General features: G+C 36.4%; 1 protein-coding gene across 3 annotated transcripts in view; it reads left to right on the plus strand.

Moving 5' to 3' along the window:
• Positions 1-14,134, plus strand: part of Sntg1 (syntrophin gamma 1) — a 647,228-nt gene that overhangs the window by 482,234 nt on the left and 150,860 nt on the right. For all 3 annotated transcript variants that reach the window (XM_060385900.1, XM_060385899.1, XM_060385901.1), the window contains 2 exons: positions 5,100-5,202; positions 11,824-11,906. In XM_060385900.1, the coding sequence (XP_060241883.1) occupies positions 5,100-5,202; positions 11,824-11,906 (186 nt within the window). The remainder of the gene's footprint in view (positions 1-5,099; positions 5,203-11,823; positions 11,907-14,134) is intronic.

Genomic DNA, 14,134 nt, shown 5'->3' on the forward strand with positions numbered 1-14,134 from the left:
TTGTCTATGAGTCTCAGCATCTGCTTTGATACTCTGTTGGGTAGAGTCTTTCAGAGGCCCTTTGTGATAGGCTCCTGCCCTTTCCCTGTTTTCTCCTGTTTCTGAATTCTATCCTATTTGCTTTCTGAGTGAGGATTCAGCAACTTCCCTAGGGTCCTCTTTCTAGTTTTGCTTTTTTTTAGGAGTATAGATTTTAGTATGTTTATTCTATATTATATGACTAATATCCACTTATAAGTGAGCATATACCATGTGTGTCTTTCTGCTTCTGGGTCACCTCACTCAGGATGATCTTTTCTAGTTCTCACCTGCCTGCAAATTTCATTGAAGTTTAAAACAAATTTTGTGTAGTCTATTAACTATGATACAAACAAATTTGAGCTGGGTACTGATGTACATGTGTGTGTTGTGGAATGTTTAACTACAGTAAAACCTGTTTTCATTCACTATCCTTTCTTCTGGACTGCTTGCTTGTAAGTGCCACCCTGCAATCGTAGAGTGGCTCATTCCTATATTGCTATGTGATCTTAAACAAGCGTATCTAATAGTACAAGTAGAACATGATTCTACTTTCAACACAAAAATACAACTCCATCCTCAACATGCATGATAAACAGTTAATTCTGGAGCCAAATATAAATGATCCTGGACTGGAAACACAGATTCAGGTTACTCCTAATTCTTTGTTTCAACATGGCAAGAGTTTAATGACACTTTTTTTAGTAGCAGAACAATAAAGGGAATAAATAAATCAAAGTACTCTACAAATATATTTGAAGATGTAGGTAGATGAGTTACAGCAAAACAAATAAACCTCAGCTACAGGCCTCAGATGGTATTTGAGGAGACTCAGCTTTTTGCTTGGCAGAAACTAGTAGCTTGTTAATGCATTCCAAATAGACAGCAAGTACAGTTTATATGACACATAGAGGTGGGCAAGGAATGTCTATCCAAGGGAAAAGCAATAGCTCAAGATGAACTATAAGTAAGCTGTGGACCCTCAACTTCCCAACCACTTCATAATCACTGACATTTTCATCAGTTAATCAGCCTTAGTGAAGATTCTATGTATGATGGGATATTTTTCCAAGAATGCTGTTTCATGTTCATACATGAAATGCACAAATGTTTACCTCATAGAAACTGAGAGGAAGGTGGTGGTTAAATGAGGCCAAGGAGGAAGAGAGAGAAGTGTTGATCAGTAGCTAACCGATTTGTTGGACAGGAGAAGAATGCTCAGATGACTGACTTTTATTATGTTTTGTTTTCATTAACACAGTAGAAAGTGAGGAATCACTTTGACTGTGGTTTGGATCAGTCTGGACATGTTATAACTTAGAAAATCACTTTGCTTTTCAATGTTTTCAAATTCTCATGTGTAAGTTATAGCTAATAATTTTGATTGATGATATTATTTTACATTTCTAAGTACTGTATTTGAATTTTTATGACTTTTATTCCTTAACATTAATGACAATCAGCATTTTGAAATGATATTCCTTTAAATAAATGTGAGTAATAAAACATTGCACTGAATGAAAGACTTTTTAATGAAACAAACCAAATAAAAAAAAACTTGTCAGCCAGAAAATGTAGTCCAATTGTCTGTAGAAAATGTTACTTTATTGATTTACTTAGTACATTTTCATTAGAAATTTCACAAGAAATTTCAAATATATATTGTACCTCTGTCATTGTATTCTCTGATTGTACACCACTGAAGAACCTCATATCTCAGTGAGTTATAGATGAAAGCAATGTGGGGTGAGATCCGATTGTCCTACAGCCACCTGGACACAGACTGCCACATTCTATTTGAAATTCATTTGGTAAACTTACTGATGTTAAAATATTTGATGAGCCCTCTCTAAGGAGAAGATGCTACACTGGCTTTGAGATCTATCTGTGGCCAAGAAGAAACTGGCTGCTTCTATGCAACACATCTTGTTGAATGACATAGAAAAATCACACACAGAAAGTATGGAAATGGCAGTAAAAGCACAGGTTAAGATGCGGTAGAAGGAACTTTAGTTTTTCTTAGTTTTTTGAGACAGGCTTTCTCTGTGTAGCCTTGGCTGTCTTGCACTCCCTTTGTAGACCAGGCTTGCCATGAACTTACAATGATCCAATCTACCTGCCTCTGCTTCCCCTAATGCTGGGATTAAAGGTATGAGTCACCAGGTCTGTTTAGGGAGTTTATGGAAAAGATGGGGATAGACAGACTCGGAGGGGACAGAGGCTACACAAGGAGAACAACAAAGCCAACAAACTGGGGCCCATGGGGCCCTGCAGAAACTGGTGCAGCAACTAAGAACTATGCATGGAGAGGACCTAGACCACCTGCTCATATGTAGCCAATAGGCAGCTCAGTCTCCATGTGGCTCCCTAGTAAGAGAGCAGAGACTGTCTCTGACATGGACTCTGTTGCCCGCTCTTTGTTCACTTCCTCTTGGTAGGGAGGCTTTTCCAGGCCACAGAGAAAGAGGATGCAGGCAGTTTTGAGGAGACTTGTTAGGCTGGAGTCAGTTGGTAGGGGAGGAGGGCTCCCCCTTTCCAGGACTAAGGGAAGAAGACAGAAGGGAAGAGGGAGAGAAGGTGGGACTGGCAGGAAACAAGGGAGGGGAGCTACAATTGGGATATAAAGCGAGGAAATTTTAAGAAATGGATTTAATAAAAACAAGAATGGGGTAGAAGCTGCTAATGGTGATGACACATGTTATGCAGACAAGTTAAACAAAGGCAAAGATATGGGAAGATCTGCTTGAAGTAGGTTGGTTATGGCCACAATATGATTGCTGAGAAAAGGTTGGGAGGAGACGGATGCTCTCTAGGCATACATTAGGGCAGCATACTAGTTGGGGTTCTTTTAGGAAGTGTTCAGTCTGATGAAATGTTCTTGTTGAAACTTTAACAGAAGTGTGTCTGTTTCTGTGTCAGTGTCTGTCTCTGTGTGCCTCTCTCTTTGTATTTCACTTCTTGATAAAACCATGTTAAAATGAATTTCTGACATTTAGGGATTATTTTGTAATCCAACCCATTTAATTATAGCACATTTTCATTCTCCATTTGCTGTATTGTAAATACTATGCATATAAAACATTATTTATGTAATGTTACTTTCATGTAGGTTTTCAGGGTTGCCTATTTGTATTGGATAAGCAGATGGTGTGCTCTTCCTCAAGGGATACTATTTCTCCTACTCTCAGCATTCCTTAGTTGCTTGTAATCCTTTGTGTAGGGTTGAGGCCTATTAAGTTATTATACAGAATGCACATCTTGTATTTAGGAATATACATATTTCTTATTGTATAATTAGATAAGTAGATTAGGCAGAATGATAATAGATAAGTAGATAGATAGAAATAGATGGTAGATAGATAGATGTGTGTGTTCATATAAGAACAATAAATGAAAGATGAGGGAAAGAATTTGAATGAGAGCAAGAAGGGGTATATGGAATGATTTGTCATAGGTGTTCTGTGGCAGAGCTGAGTTGGAGACTGTATGTAGGGAAGATGCTTAATCATCATTCAGAAGGGCTTTAACTACTTCTTAAAGATTCTTAAGTTTATCTATGGTTTATATCAAAGTTTATTACCATGCCCATATTTGTGTGATTGCTACAACTACATTATAACATACACACTTGGTTTCTTAGCCTTCCTTTAGTTTCTTTCTTAAATAGATTTTTTCCATTGGTTGCTTTTTATTGCTTTGATTTTTAAGAAAATCAGAACTGTTTATTCTAGCAGGTAAAACTAGATGTATCTATTCTATAATTTCAATTGCTGGGAATTATAGCTGCTACCAAATTTCTTTATTTTCTCAGCTCCTCAGGGAAAGCAAACATTTAGTAGTGTTTTGAAGAAGGGTTTGAATAAATTGATGCACCTTTCTTTATAAGAAGTTATTTCTTTGGTCTGTACCTGCAAGATAATTTTTCTTTTCTTTTTCTTTCTTTTTTATTTCTCTTCTTTTTATTTTAGTTAATGTATCCATTAATTATTATTAATAAATAATTATTATTTTAATTAATGTGTTTATTCACTTTACATTCCAATCTTAGCCACCTCTCTCCTCTCCTCTAGGTCCAACCATCCCTCCCTCTCCCCCCTTTCCTTTCCTCTCAGATAAGGGGTGTTGCCCCTACCCACCCAACTCAGCTCTTTAAGTCAGGACTGAATGCATCCTTTTCCCCTGTGGTCTGGCAAGGCAGCCACACCAGGGCGGAGTGATCAGAAAGCAGGCAACAGTGTCCATCTCAGAGGCAGGCCCTGCTCCACTTACTTGGGAACCCTTATGAAGCCTGAGCTGCTCATCTGCTACATATGTGTAGGAGAACTAGGTTCAGTCCATGCATGGTCTTTGGTTGGTGCTTCAGTCTCTGAAAAGCCCTTTGGGCCATGGTTAGTTGGCTCTGTTGGTCTTTTTCTGGAGTTCCTGGTACTCCAGGTCCTTCTATACTTCCTCCCACTTCACAAAACTCCCTACACTTTGGGTATGGGTCTCAGCATCTATTTCGATCCATTGCTGGGTGGAGCCTCGCAGAAGACAGCAATGCTAGGCTCATGTCTGTGAGAATAGCAGAATATCATTGATAGTGTCAGAGGCTGGCTTTCTCTCATGCGGTGGTTCTCAGGTTTGGCCAAGTATTGGTTGGACATTTCTTCAATCTCTGTTCTATCTTTATCTCTGCAAATCTTGTAGGCAAGGGTAAATTTTGGATCAAAGCTTTTGTCGGTAGTTCGGTGATTCCCTTCATCAGCTAGGAATCCTGTCTAGTTAGAGGGTGTCCTCTTCAGTCTCTAGAACCCCTGCTACCAGGATTCTCACCTAGAGTCACCCCCATTGCTCAGGAGGTGTTCTGTGGATATGACTGAGAGGTTTGCAGTATATGCTATCAGACTGCAGCAAAGGGGCACAAGTATGAAGAGTGCTGGGAACTGTTAAGGAGGTTATCCTTATATCTTTCACAAAGTGTTTCTGGCCACAAGAGAAAACCAAAAAGTAGAAAATATGCAATAGTGCCTGAGATTTATAATTATTAGAAACTGTATTACAAACAATGGCTACATTATCTTAATCTTTTCTGTTTCCAGGTTCAGGTTCTTCGGAATGCTGGGGAGGAAGTGACGCTCACAGTGTCATTTTTAAAAAGAGCACCTGCTTTCCTCAAACTCCCACTGAATGAAGACTGTGCATGTAAGCATTCGTAGAGTGAAAACAATACTCAGAACATTGCATTTGCTCCCTGTCCCCCATTTCTTTCCGACCAGTAGTTGGTATTTTCTTCATAGAATACAGTGTGATATATTAATGCATGCATTCTGAATGCAGTCACCAAATCACGGAAATCACTTCTCCTGAAAGTCAAAATTTATAATATATATTGAAAACATTCAAATACTTCCTTTCTAGTGGTTATGGAATCAGCCTCCTAATTTTCACTAGCTCTTCTCTCCCCATGCAGTTTTATTCTGCCCAACTTTTTACCATACTTCATATGCTTCTTAACTATTCTTACTGATCTTGGGATAAATTCAGCTCATTTTTCAATTATTCAAAAGTTTTGTTTCTATTGAGTTTCTTTTCTTTTTTGGTGCGTGCGTGTGTGTGGGTGTGTGTGTTTAATGCATGGTGGAATTTAAGCTTTTGTCTTAGGATAATAAATCCTTTATTACAAAGGCTTTAATCATATTTGAACTTTTATCAGTTAATAGACATTTTGTTGGTTTCAAGGCTTTGCAATTGTCATAAGTTTGTATTTGTGTATCACTTAGAGATCATGCTTTCTATTGTTTGTTATGTGCACCCAGAAGTTGGATTTCTGGTCATGTTTTCTCTGTGTTATGTTTTGAATACAAGCTGTGGTACTTTTGATGGGACAGCATCATTACACATTCTCGCCAGCATTGTCAACATCTCAGAACTTTTTGAATCATCTGAAATTATTATTATTCTTTTGCTGTTTTTTGTTTCTCTTGGCTATCTGAATGATTATACAGTGATATTATGACTTGGGCTTGAATTCCTCTAGTCACTAGTGATGGTCAGCATCTGTGCACACATTTGTTTGTTTTTCCTTTGTATTCATTTTTACTTAGATGTCACTCTTCCTGCTAAGATATTTTCTGGCTTGACCTTGTTCAAGTCTTGTGAATACTATGATAATTTCTGTGAGTCATATATGTTTCTATCATGTTGTATCTAAAAAGCATAACTTTTTTGAAGTTATCTACCACATCTGGCCCTTATGATTTTTCTGTCCTGTTTTCTGCATATATTCCTGAACCTTGAAGGGAATGATTTGCTATAGACATCACATTTATGAGTGAGCATTCTGCTGTTTTATACAGTCTCTGTACTCTGATCGGTTGTGGGCTTCTGTGTAAGTTTTTATCTATCACAGAGAAAAGTTTCCATGATGAGGACTGAGCAACGTACTAGTTTATGGGTATAACCATAATTAATTACGAGTCATTTTACTGCTATCTCCACTTACCAGAATCTTAGTAGGTTTTACCGAAGAGAATGTGATATATCTAGCCATAGGTTCCTGAACTCACTGGAAGTCTCAGGGATGGGTTTCATCTCATAGAGCAGGACTTATTAACAATAAAAGAAAGTAGTTGGTCACTCATAACATCCATTCCATTACTGCACAAGTCAACATATATTGCCAGGGCAGTCTTATTGAAGGGTGCATAGTTTTATCATAGGTTTCATAGCTGCATGAGATTTTTTTTTATGTTCTGAAAGTATATACACTATCTTGAAGTACTATTAAGACTAACCAGTAGGGATGAAGCTTCCAGTAAAGTATCAGCTAGATTTCTTCATGTTCTATAACATAAGAAAGTGGTGTCTTCAGCAATCGCCTTATCATCAAGTTCTGGGTGGTAACCAGTATCATTGGAAACATCCTAAAATGTTTGGGAGAGGGTCTCTGAGATGTCGTTGGCTAACATTCTAAAAAGATATAACCCATTCTTTATACCAGGCATTTTATTTGGTAGCATATGGTGTCCAACTTGCGCATTGGTTTTCTATCGTAGAGTGACTTTATTTAACTCTATTTATTATTTATGTGTGTGTATCTATGTTTTTAATTAGGCCTCTAGTTGGCTTTCTCAGAAGGTTTAGCTATCCATCTCCCATTCCCTTCTCTACCATTTCTTCCCATCCTTCAACCAATTTATTTCTTCCTGTTCTAATTTTTTCCGTTTACCTCTTTACAATACTCTATTTTATCCAAACTTTCTTGAGAGATCTCCTTTTCCTTCCAGGCTCTTTTAGTAGATACCTAACTTCTGTAGATATTCAACTGAAACCCATGTATCTAAATACTTGGGGAAAAATGTGGTGTCTGTGTTTCTATGTTTAAGTAAGTACCCTAATGATAGGAGAGGTCCTCTTCCCCTTCCATCTGACCCTAGCCTATCAAGTCTCAACAGGACTGGCTGCATTGTCTTCCTCTGTGGCCTGGTAAGGCTCCTCCCCTATCAGGGGAAAGATATTTCTCTTTCCTGGTTTCATTTAGTTGCCTGTTATCTTGTAATACAGCAAGCTCCTTCAAAATTATTATTTCGAATTCCTTGCTAGATGATTTCCATTACTTAGTTTTTATTCTGCTGATGCATTTTGTTCTTTTCGATGGCTTATGTTTTCATCTGTACTCTTTGTTATATCATGGTTCACACTGTGTATTTTGTTTGTTGGAAAAGGTCATTTCTACCCATTTTCAAACCAGTTGCATACTAGGCAAGATTTGCACCAATCAGCTTGGGTGAAGAGATCTCCATTGCATTCTGGGAATGTGCTTTCTCTTCCTATAACAAGGATTTGAGCTTTTCTTTTTGCCCAGCCACTCCAAGTTTCTAAGCGCTGATATTACCTACACATTGTCAGATGAGATGGAAACTTTCTCCTGAACTGGAGTGCTGGATACATGCTCTTTTCTTTCTTTTCCTTTCAGAGAGAAATAAAAGTTTGGCCATTACTTCATTTCAAGCTGTCAGCTTGAGGAGTGAGCTCTTGCCCATGAAATGTCATGGCTTTCTCCATACTCCATTGTGACTATTCTTGTCTTTAAGCTTGCTTGAGGTACCAGGAGTTGACTGATTTCTGAAATGTTCATAAATGCATTTGGACTTTCTATTGTTACCAACTTTGTTCCTTTGTTAGCAATATCTTCCTTTCTACCTTATTGACCTATCTTAAAGATGGTATATTTGTGCGATCCTTCCCCTGTACACTCTAGGGAAAGATGCAGACTGTCTGTCCTACATAATCTTCCTTGTGTTTAATGCTTATGCTGGCAGTTTTATGTCAGTTTGACAGAGATATATTCATCATAGACAACGGAGCTTGAATGAGCAAATGTTTACAGAAGATCCAAGTTGTAAGCACACAATTTTTCTTAATTAGTAATCAGTGGGAAGTGGCCAAGCCCATTTTGGGTGGTATCATCCCTGAGCTTGTGGTTCTGGGATTCCATAAGAAAGCAGAATGAGCAAGCCATAATGAGCAGGCCAGTAAGCAGCATATCCAGGGTGTTTACGTTAGCTCCTCCTTCCAAGTTCTGCCACTGTTTGAGCTCCCGTACTGATGCCCTTCAATGATGAACAGTGATGTAGAAGAGAAAGTTACATAAACTCGTTCCTTCTCAACTTGCATTTGCTTATGGTGTTTCATCATATAAAAAATAACCTTAACTAAGACAATGGCTGAAGATTGTTTTCCAGGCATTTGTTTAATATGTTAATTTCACTATGAGTTGTGACCAATAATAATTATAATATGCTATAATAGTAATATGCATGTTGACAATCTTTATATTTTATTTTATAAAATGTCTGCTCAAGTCCCTTTCCCATATTTTATTGACATGTTCTTTTACTGTTACATTGAAAACAGTACATGATCCTTTCATTGAGTCATGTGTAACAACTTCCCATTCTTTTGTTTTTTTGCGGGTGGGGGGGAGGTGGGATGGGTTTCTCTGTGTATCTTTGGCTGTCCTGAATTTGCTTTGTAGACCAGGCTGATCTCAGGAGATCTCTGGCCAAGTGCTGGGATTATAGGTGTCTGCCACTGTACCCTACTCAATTCTTACTCTTCACAAGACAGTATTTTTTTTGGGGGGGATATCTTTTTGAGTAAAGTTTTGTTGTTTTGTTATTGTATTGTTTTTTGTTTTTAAATAACTTTATTAACATACATTGTTGCTGCTTTTTTGTCAAGTATGATCATTGATTAAAGTATCCTATAAGTAGTATTTGGCAACCTAGAGATTTTAAGGTTAGTTACCTACTTTGGTCAGTGAAAATTAATTGTTTTTATTTTTCTGTTTCATTTTAGAATATATCTTAAATAATTTCTGATCAAGTTATCACAGTGTGCATGTACGTGTGTGTGTGTTTGTGCATGTGTGTGCATTGTTTAACCCTGTTGTTTGGACCTATTTTTTGAACAGTTCCTTGCTTTTTTCTACCATTGTTGTATGTGTATGTTTTCACCAACTCACAGTGCTGATTATTATGCCATTAGAGTATCTTTAATTCACTCTGATTAGCTTGCTCAACTATAATTTTTAAAAATCATTTGGCATTCTTCAATCATTTCTACCACAAAAATATAAGTTGGTAATGCCTAATCAATTAGTTGGAAAAGCTTATTGGAATTTTTAACAATGGAAGATTACATATATAGGCAACTAGAGAACTTTACACTATAACAGACATAACTCTTGTATTCAGTTAACCTGCTCTACTTTTCCTTTTGCTTATATTTTTTTATTTATTTCAACAGCATTTTGATTTAATTCAGTGATGATGTTTTATCTATATTCTATTTCATGTATACATTTTTTTCTTTTATTAGATTAAAATCTTTAATTTACTAACAAACAATAATATGGAATGCGTCACAAATTTGTGTGTCATTTTATGTATGTTTTTAAAAATTTATTTTATATATTTTTAAGTATCATTTTCCAATTATCTATTGTGAACACAGATATTATATTAATTTTTATGTGCTGAAAATTCACTATGATACACCACATTTTTATTAATTCTTTAATAGAAATTAATTGTAGAATGGAATTGTAATATTCTTTTACATTTCTTAGTCTCTAGAATGAATACAATATTAGTTGTAGTCATTGTTTTGTAAACATTGACTAGATTATTTTCGGCTACTCCCCACTTCAATGAAGTTAATGATTTCCTTATGATAACTTACTCATCATATTCTTTCAATATTTGCTTTAGTATCTATTAGCCTTTTGTAGTGGCCTCTCTGTTACTTCTGATACTGCTAATTTGTACTTTCTCCTTTTTTTCTAAGCAATTCTTGCTATACATTAATTTTATTACTTTTGTTTTATGTTTTATTATTTGCTTGTTTAAATTCTGCTCCTGGTACATTTTTATGATACAAGTGTAGTTTATTGAATTTATCACCATATTCTTTTTGCGTATTCATTTATATTTTTCTCTATGATAATTTAAAATACATGCACAGAATTTGATCATTTATGTTTTCACAAAACAAGTATCACTTGATACCATCATATATAAATATGTAAGTATATTCACATTAAAATGGATATGTGTTTTAAATTATGTCCTAAAATAAAAATGTATTTCAACTTCAAATAAAGTAACAGAATAATGTGTGAATATTTAAAAAGTTCTGTTATTTATTTTTGTTTTATGGGTGTGTGTATTTGTGAACATGTATGTAAGTGCACCATGAGCTTGACGCTGGGGTATGTAAGAGGTCGTCATTTTCTCTGGAACTGGAAGGACAGCTGGCGTGAGCGGCCACGGGGGTGCTGAGAACTGAACCCAGGTCTTCCGCAAGAAGAACATGTGCTTTTCACCACTGAGCCATCACTCTAGTCCCCTGATTACAAAACTGCGTTTGGAGAGTAGAAAAATGTAGCCCAGGCAAATGATTTCTTAGCTGAAAAAAATAAATAAATAAATAAATAAAACGTAGAAATTTTAGTAATAAAGAAGAGTACAAGTACTGAATGTCATGTTTGCAACTAAAGCCTTTCTAGGAAATCTGATGCTTATACACAACTGTGACCTTTCAATAAATAATGGTTGGTCAGCTACATTAGAAACTCCGAAGTAATAATGTCTGGCCACAGGGAACAATCATAAGTGAAGGAACATGTGATCAATCCATGACTCTAACAGTTTTTATGCTCTGTCATCTTTGAAAACTGTGAATCTTTAGTTGTGATTCTTCAATTTTAAAACTATATACTTGGCAAGCTTTCTCATAAGGCTTGAATACATTTTGTGCCTTGCAATGTCACAAAATTAAGTAGGTTTGATGAGGATTTTTGAATATATAAATACATACTGAGGACACACTTAAAACTGCAGTTTCTACTTAAAGCATTTGTCAGTTCTTTAAACAAAAGATAAAATAGAACTTTGCAGACTGGGAGAAGATTTCACTATTAACAGTCTGGAGAGAACAATTAGAGAAGCAGCTTAGATGTTAAGAACGCCGGCTGTTCCTCCAGAGAATAGAGGTTCTATCCTAGAACCCAGGGTGGCTCAAAACCGCGTGTAACTGCAGTTCTAGGGGATCTTTTCTACCTCCCTGGCTTTTCTGGGCATGGGGCATGGAAATTCAAAATCGTCTCCTTTAGTGTACCAAGGTCTATGATCACTTACTTGCCAAGCTCTAGCTGTAGTATAACTCAAGTTAATTGGAGAGAATATATAGCTGGAGAGAGTCCTTCTGTAACAGTGTGACGATTTAACCTGTAAGATGTTATGCTTTTGTCCCCTGCAGGTGCTCCCAGTGACCAGAGCAGTGGTACCTCCTCTCCTCTTTGTGACAGTGGCTTGCACCTCAACTACCATCCAAACAACACAGTAAGACAGCTGTGTCGGGACACAGTTGGGACTAATGAGGATGGCCCAAGAGCAGAATGTATCTGTGGTTGTGGTTTTGCTAGCACAATTCCTGAGTCTAATTTAACTGATGAAGCCAGATGTCTTGGTTACTTCACTACCACTTAAGTAACAGGACAAGCCAGAAGGAAAATCAACCAGACAGTTGCTTCATATGACAGTCTTTCCCTCAGGCACGCTTTAGTAAATCCTCTGTAAGTGCCAGAGACTTTGGAATAGGAGCGAATACTCAGAGTGATAGCATCAAGCATCCTTTCAGAGCATTTCATGCCATACAGAGTTTCATGAACTACATGATTTTTATCACTTTTATTTTGATACCAGTTAGCTAAATATAACCATCATTTGTTATGTTTTGCAATCTTTATGTATACCATGAAATTAGTGCAAGGGGGGAGCCAATTTAATTTATACATTATGATATCATATATGCATATGATATAACAAAGAATGTTAACTATTATATATATTCAATAAAACATATTTAACACATTAGTTTTAGTGAATTTAATTGCATTTTAGTGTTTATTTTGCACATCATTTTTGAATTGTGATGTCCTCTTGGTGGATTTTCCCTTTGATGAGAATGTAGTGTCCCTCCTTATCTTTTTTGATTAATTTTGGTTGAAAGTCTATTTTATTAGATATTAGGATAACTACCCCAGCTTGTTTTCTGGGTCCGTTTGCTTGAAAGACATTTTTCCAGCCTTTTACTGTGAGGTAGTATTTATCTTTGTTGCAGAGGTGCGTTTCTTGGATGCAGCAGAATGTTGGATCTTGTTTCCTCACCCATTCTGTTAGTCTGTGTCTTTTTATTGGTGAGTTGAGTCCATTGATGTTGAGTAAATTAGTCATCTTTATTAAATATTTTTGAAATTTCTTATTTTAACATTTAAAACATTCTAAATAAAAGAAAACTATTCTTTCTGATTACATGTAGATTTATGTATAAATTACCAGAGCTGACCTGTAGCACAATTTATTTTTCTGATCTCCAATAAATTTCTCTACAAGAAATTACTGACCTAATTTTGGAAGTTTATTTCAAAAGACTGCCTTTGAACATTGGCAAGTCCAAACAACATTTGTTTCTCCTTATTATATTGATATTATTCCACAGCTGGATAACATAGATGTTCAGGTGGGTTACATCTGTCTGTTTATCTATCTATCTATCTATCTATCTATCTATCTATCTATCTATATCTCTCCCACTCTCTCTCCCTCTCCCTCTCTATCTGTCTGTCTTTCTATCTATCCATCTATTTTGAAGAACATTTTTAAGAGCTCTGGCTATTGCTGGAAATGTAATGCTCTTATCAAATCAACAGTGTCTGGGTATAGTTTATTAAGTATTCTTTTTAATTTTATTTACCAGAAAAAATAACTTATGTAATCATTAAAACTCAAAACACTGATCTCCTGATGTCACAAAGATATGAGTGATTTAAAAACCTAGTTTTCAAGTGAGAAACACACACACACAGGCGCACACACACACACACACACACACAGAGAGCAGTGATCTAATCAACTCTTTGTTTTATAAAAGTGTCTTACTTTGCCCAATCATCAACTCCTCTCTTTCTCTGTCTGGTGTGTGTGTGTGTGTGTGTGTGCATGTTTTGCTTGGATAGATCTAGGGCCTTAGGCAAGTGATGTTCCACTGAGCTTCGCTGTCCTCATTTGTTTAATCCACACTCCCCATTTTATAAATGCTTCCTCAATTCCTTTTTTCCTTAATGCCCATTCTCTTCCTTTATGATGCTAGTGATGTGACCAGCTGTGTCTTTTCATAGCTGACAGCTCCTTTCAAGTGTTTGTCTGAGATTCACATGTCCCTGAGTTTCTCTCCAAGCATGCTGTGTGATTTGGTAGGGGAAGGATTAAGATGGGCTTCCTCTGGATGGCCAACAGAGGAAATGGAACACATAGCTGTCATATGCTTTCTCTGCTCTTTCAGGTTTCCTCTGAGAGGTCCCTTGCTGCTTGTAATTACAGTAGAATTTCTGTGTTAGTTATGTTTATAAGAAGTACCTCTATTTCAGAGCCGAAGAAAGCTGCTTGGTCATGTTCTTAATCTAAAGTTTGTTTTTAATCTAGAGTTTGTCTAAAGTCCTTGATGTCTTCTAATGGCAAGTCGAGAAGTCAGAATGAAAGGTTGAAGGAAAGGAATCATGATAGTTTGC

Source organism: Meriones unguiculatus, chromosome 6 (assembly GCF_030254825.1).
Source record: "Meriones unguiculatus strain TT.TT164.6M chromosome 6, Bangor_MerUng_6.1, whole genome shotgun sequence".
NCBI lineage: Eukaryota > Metazoa > Chordata > Mammalia > Rodentia > Muridae > Meriones > Meriones unguiculatus.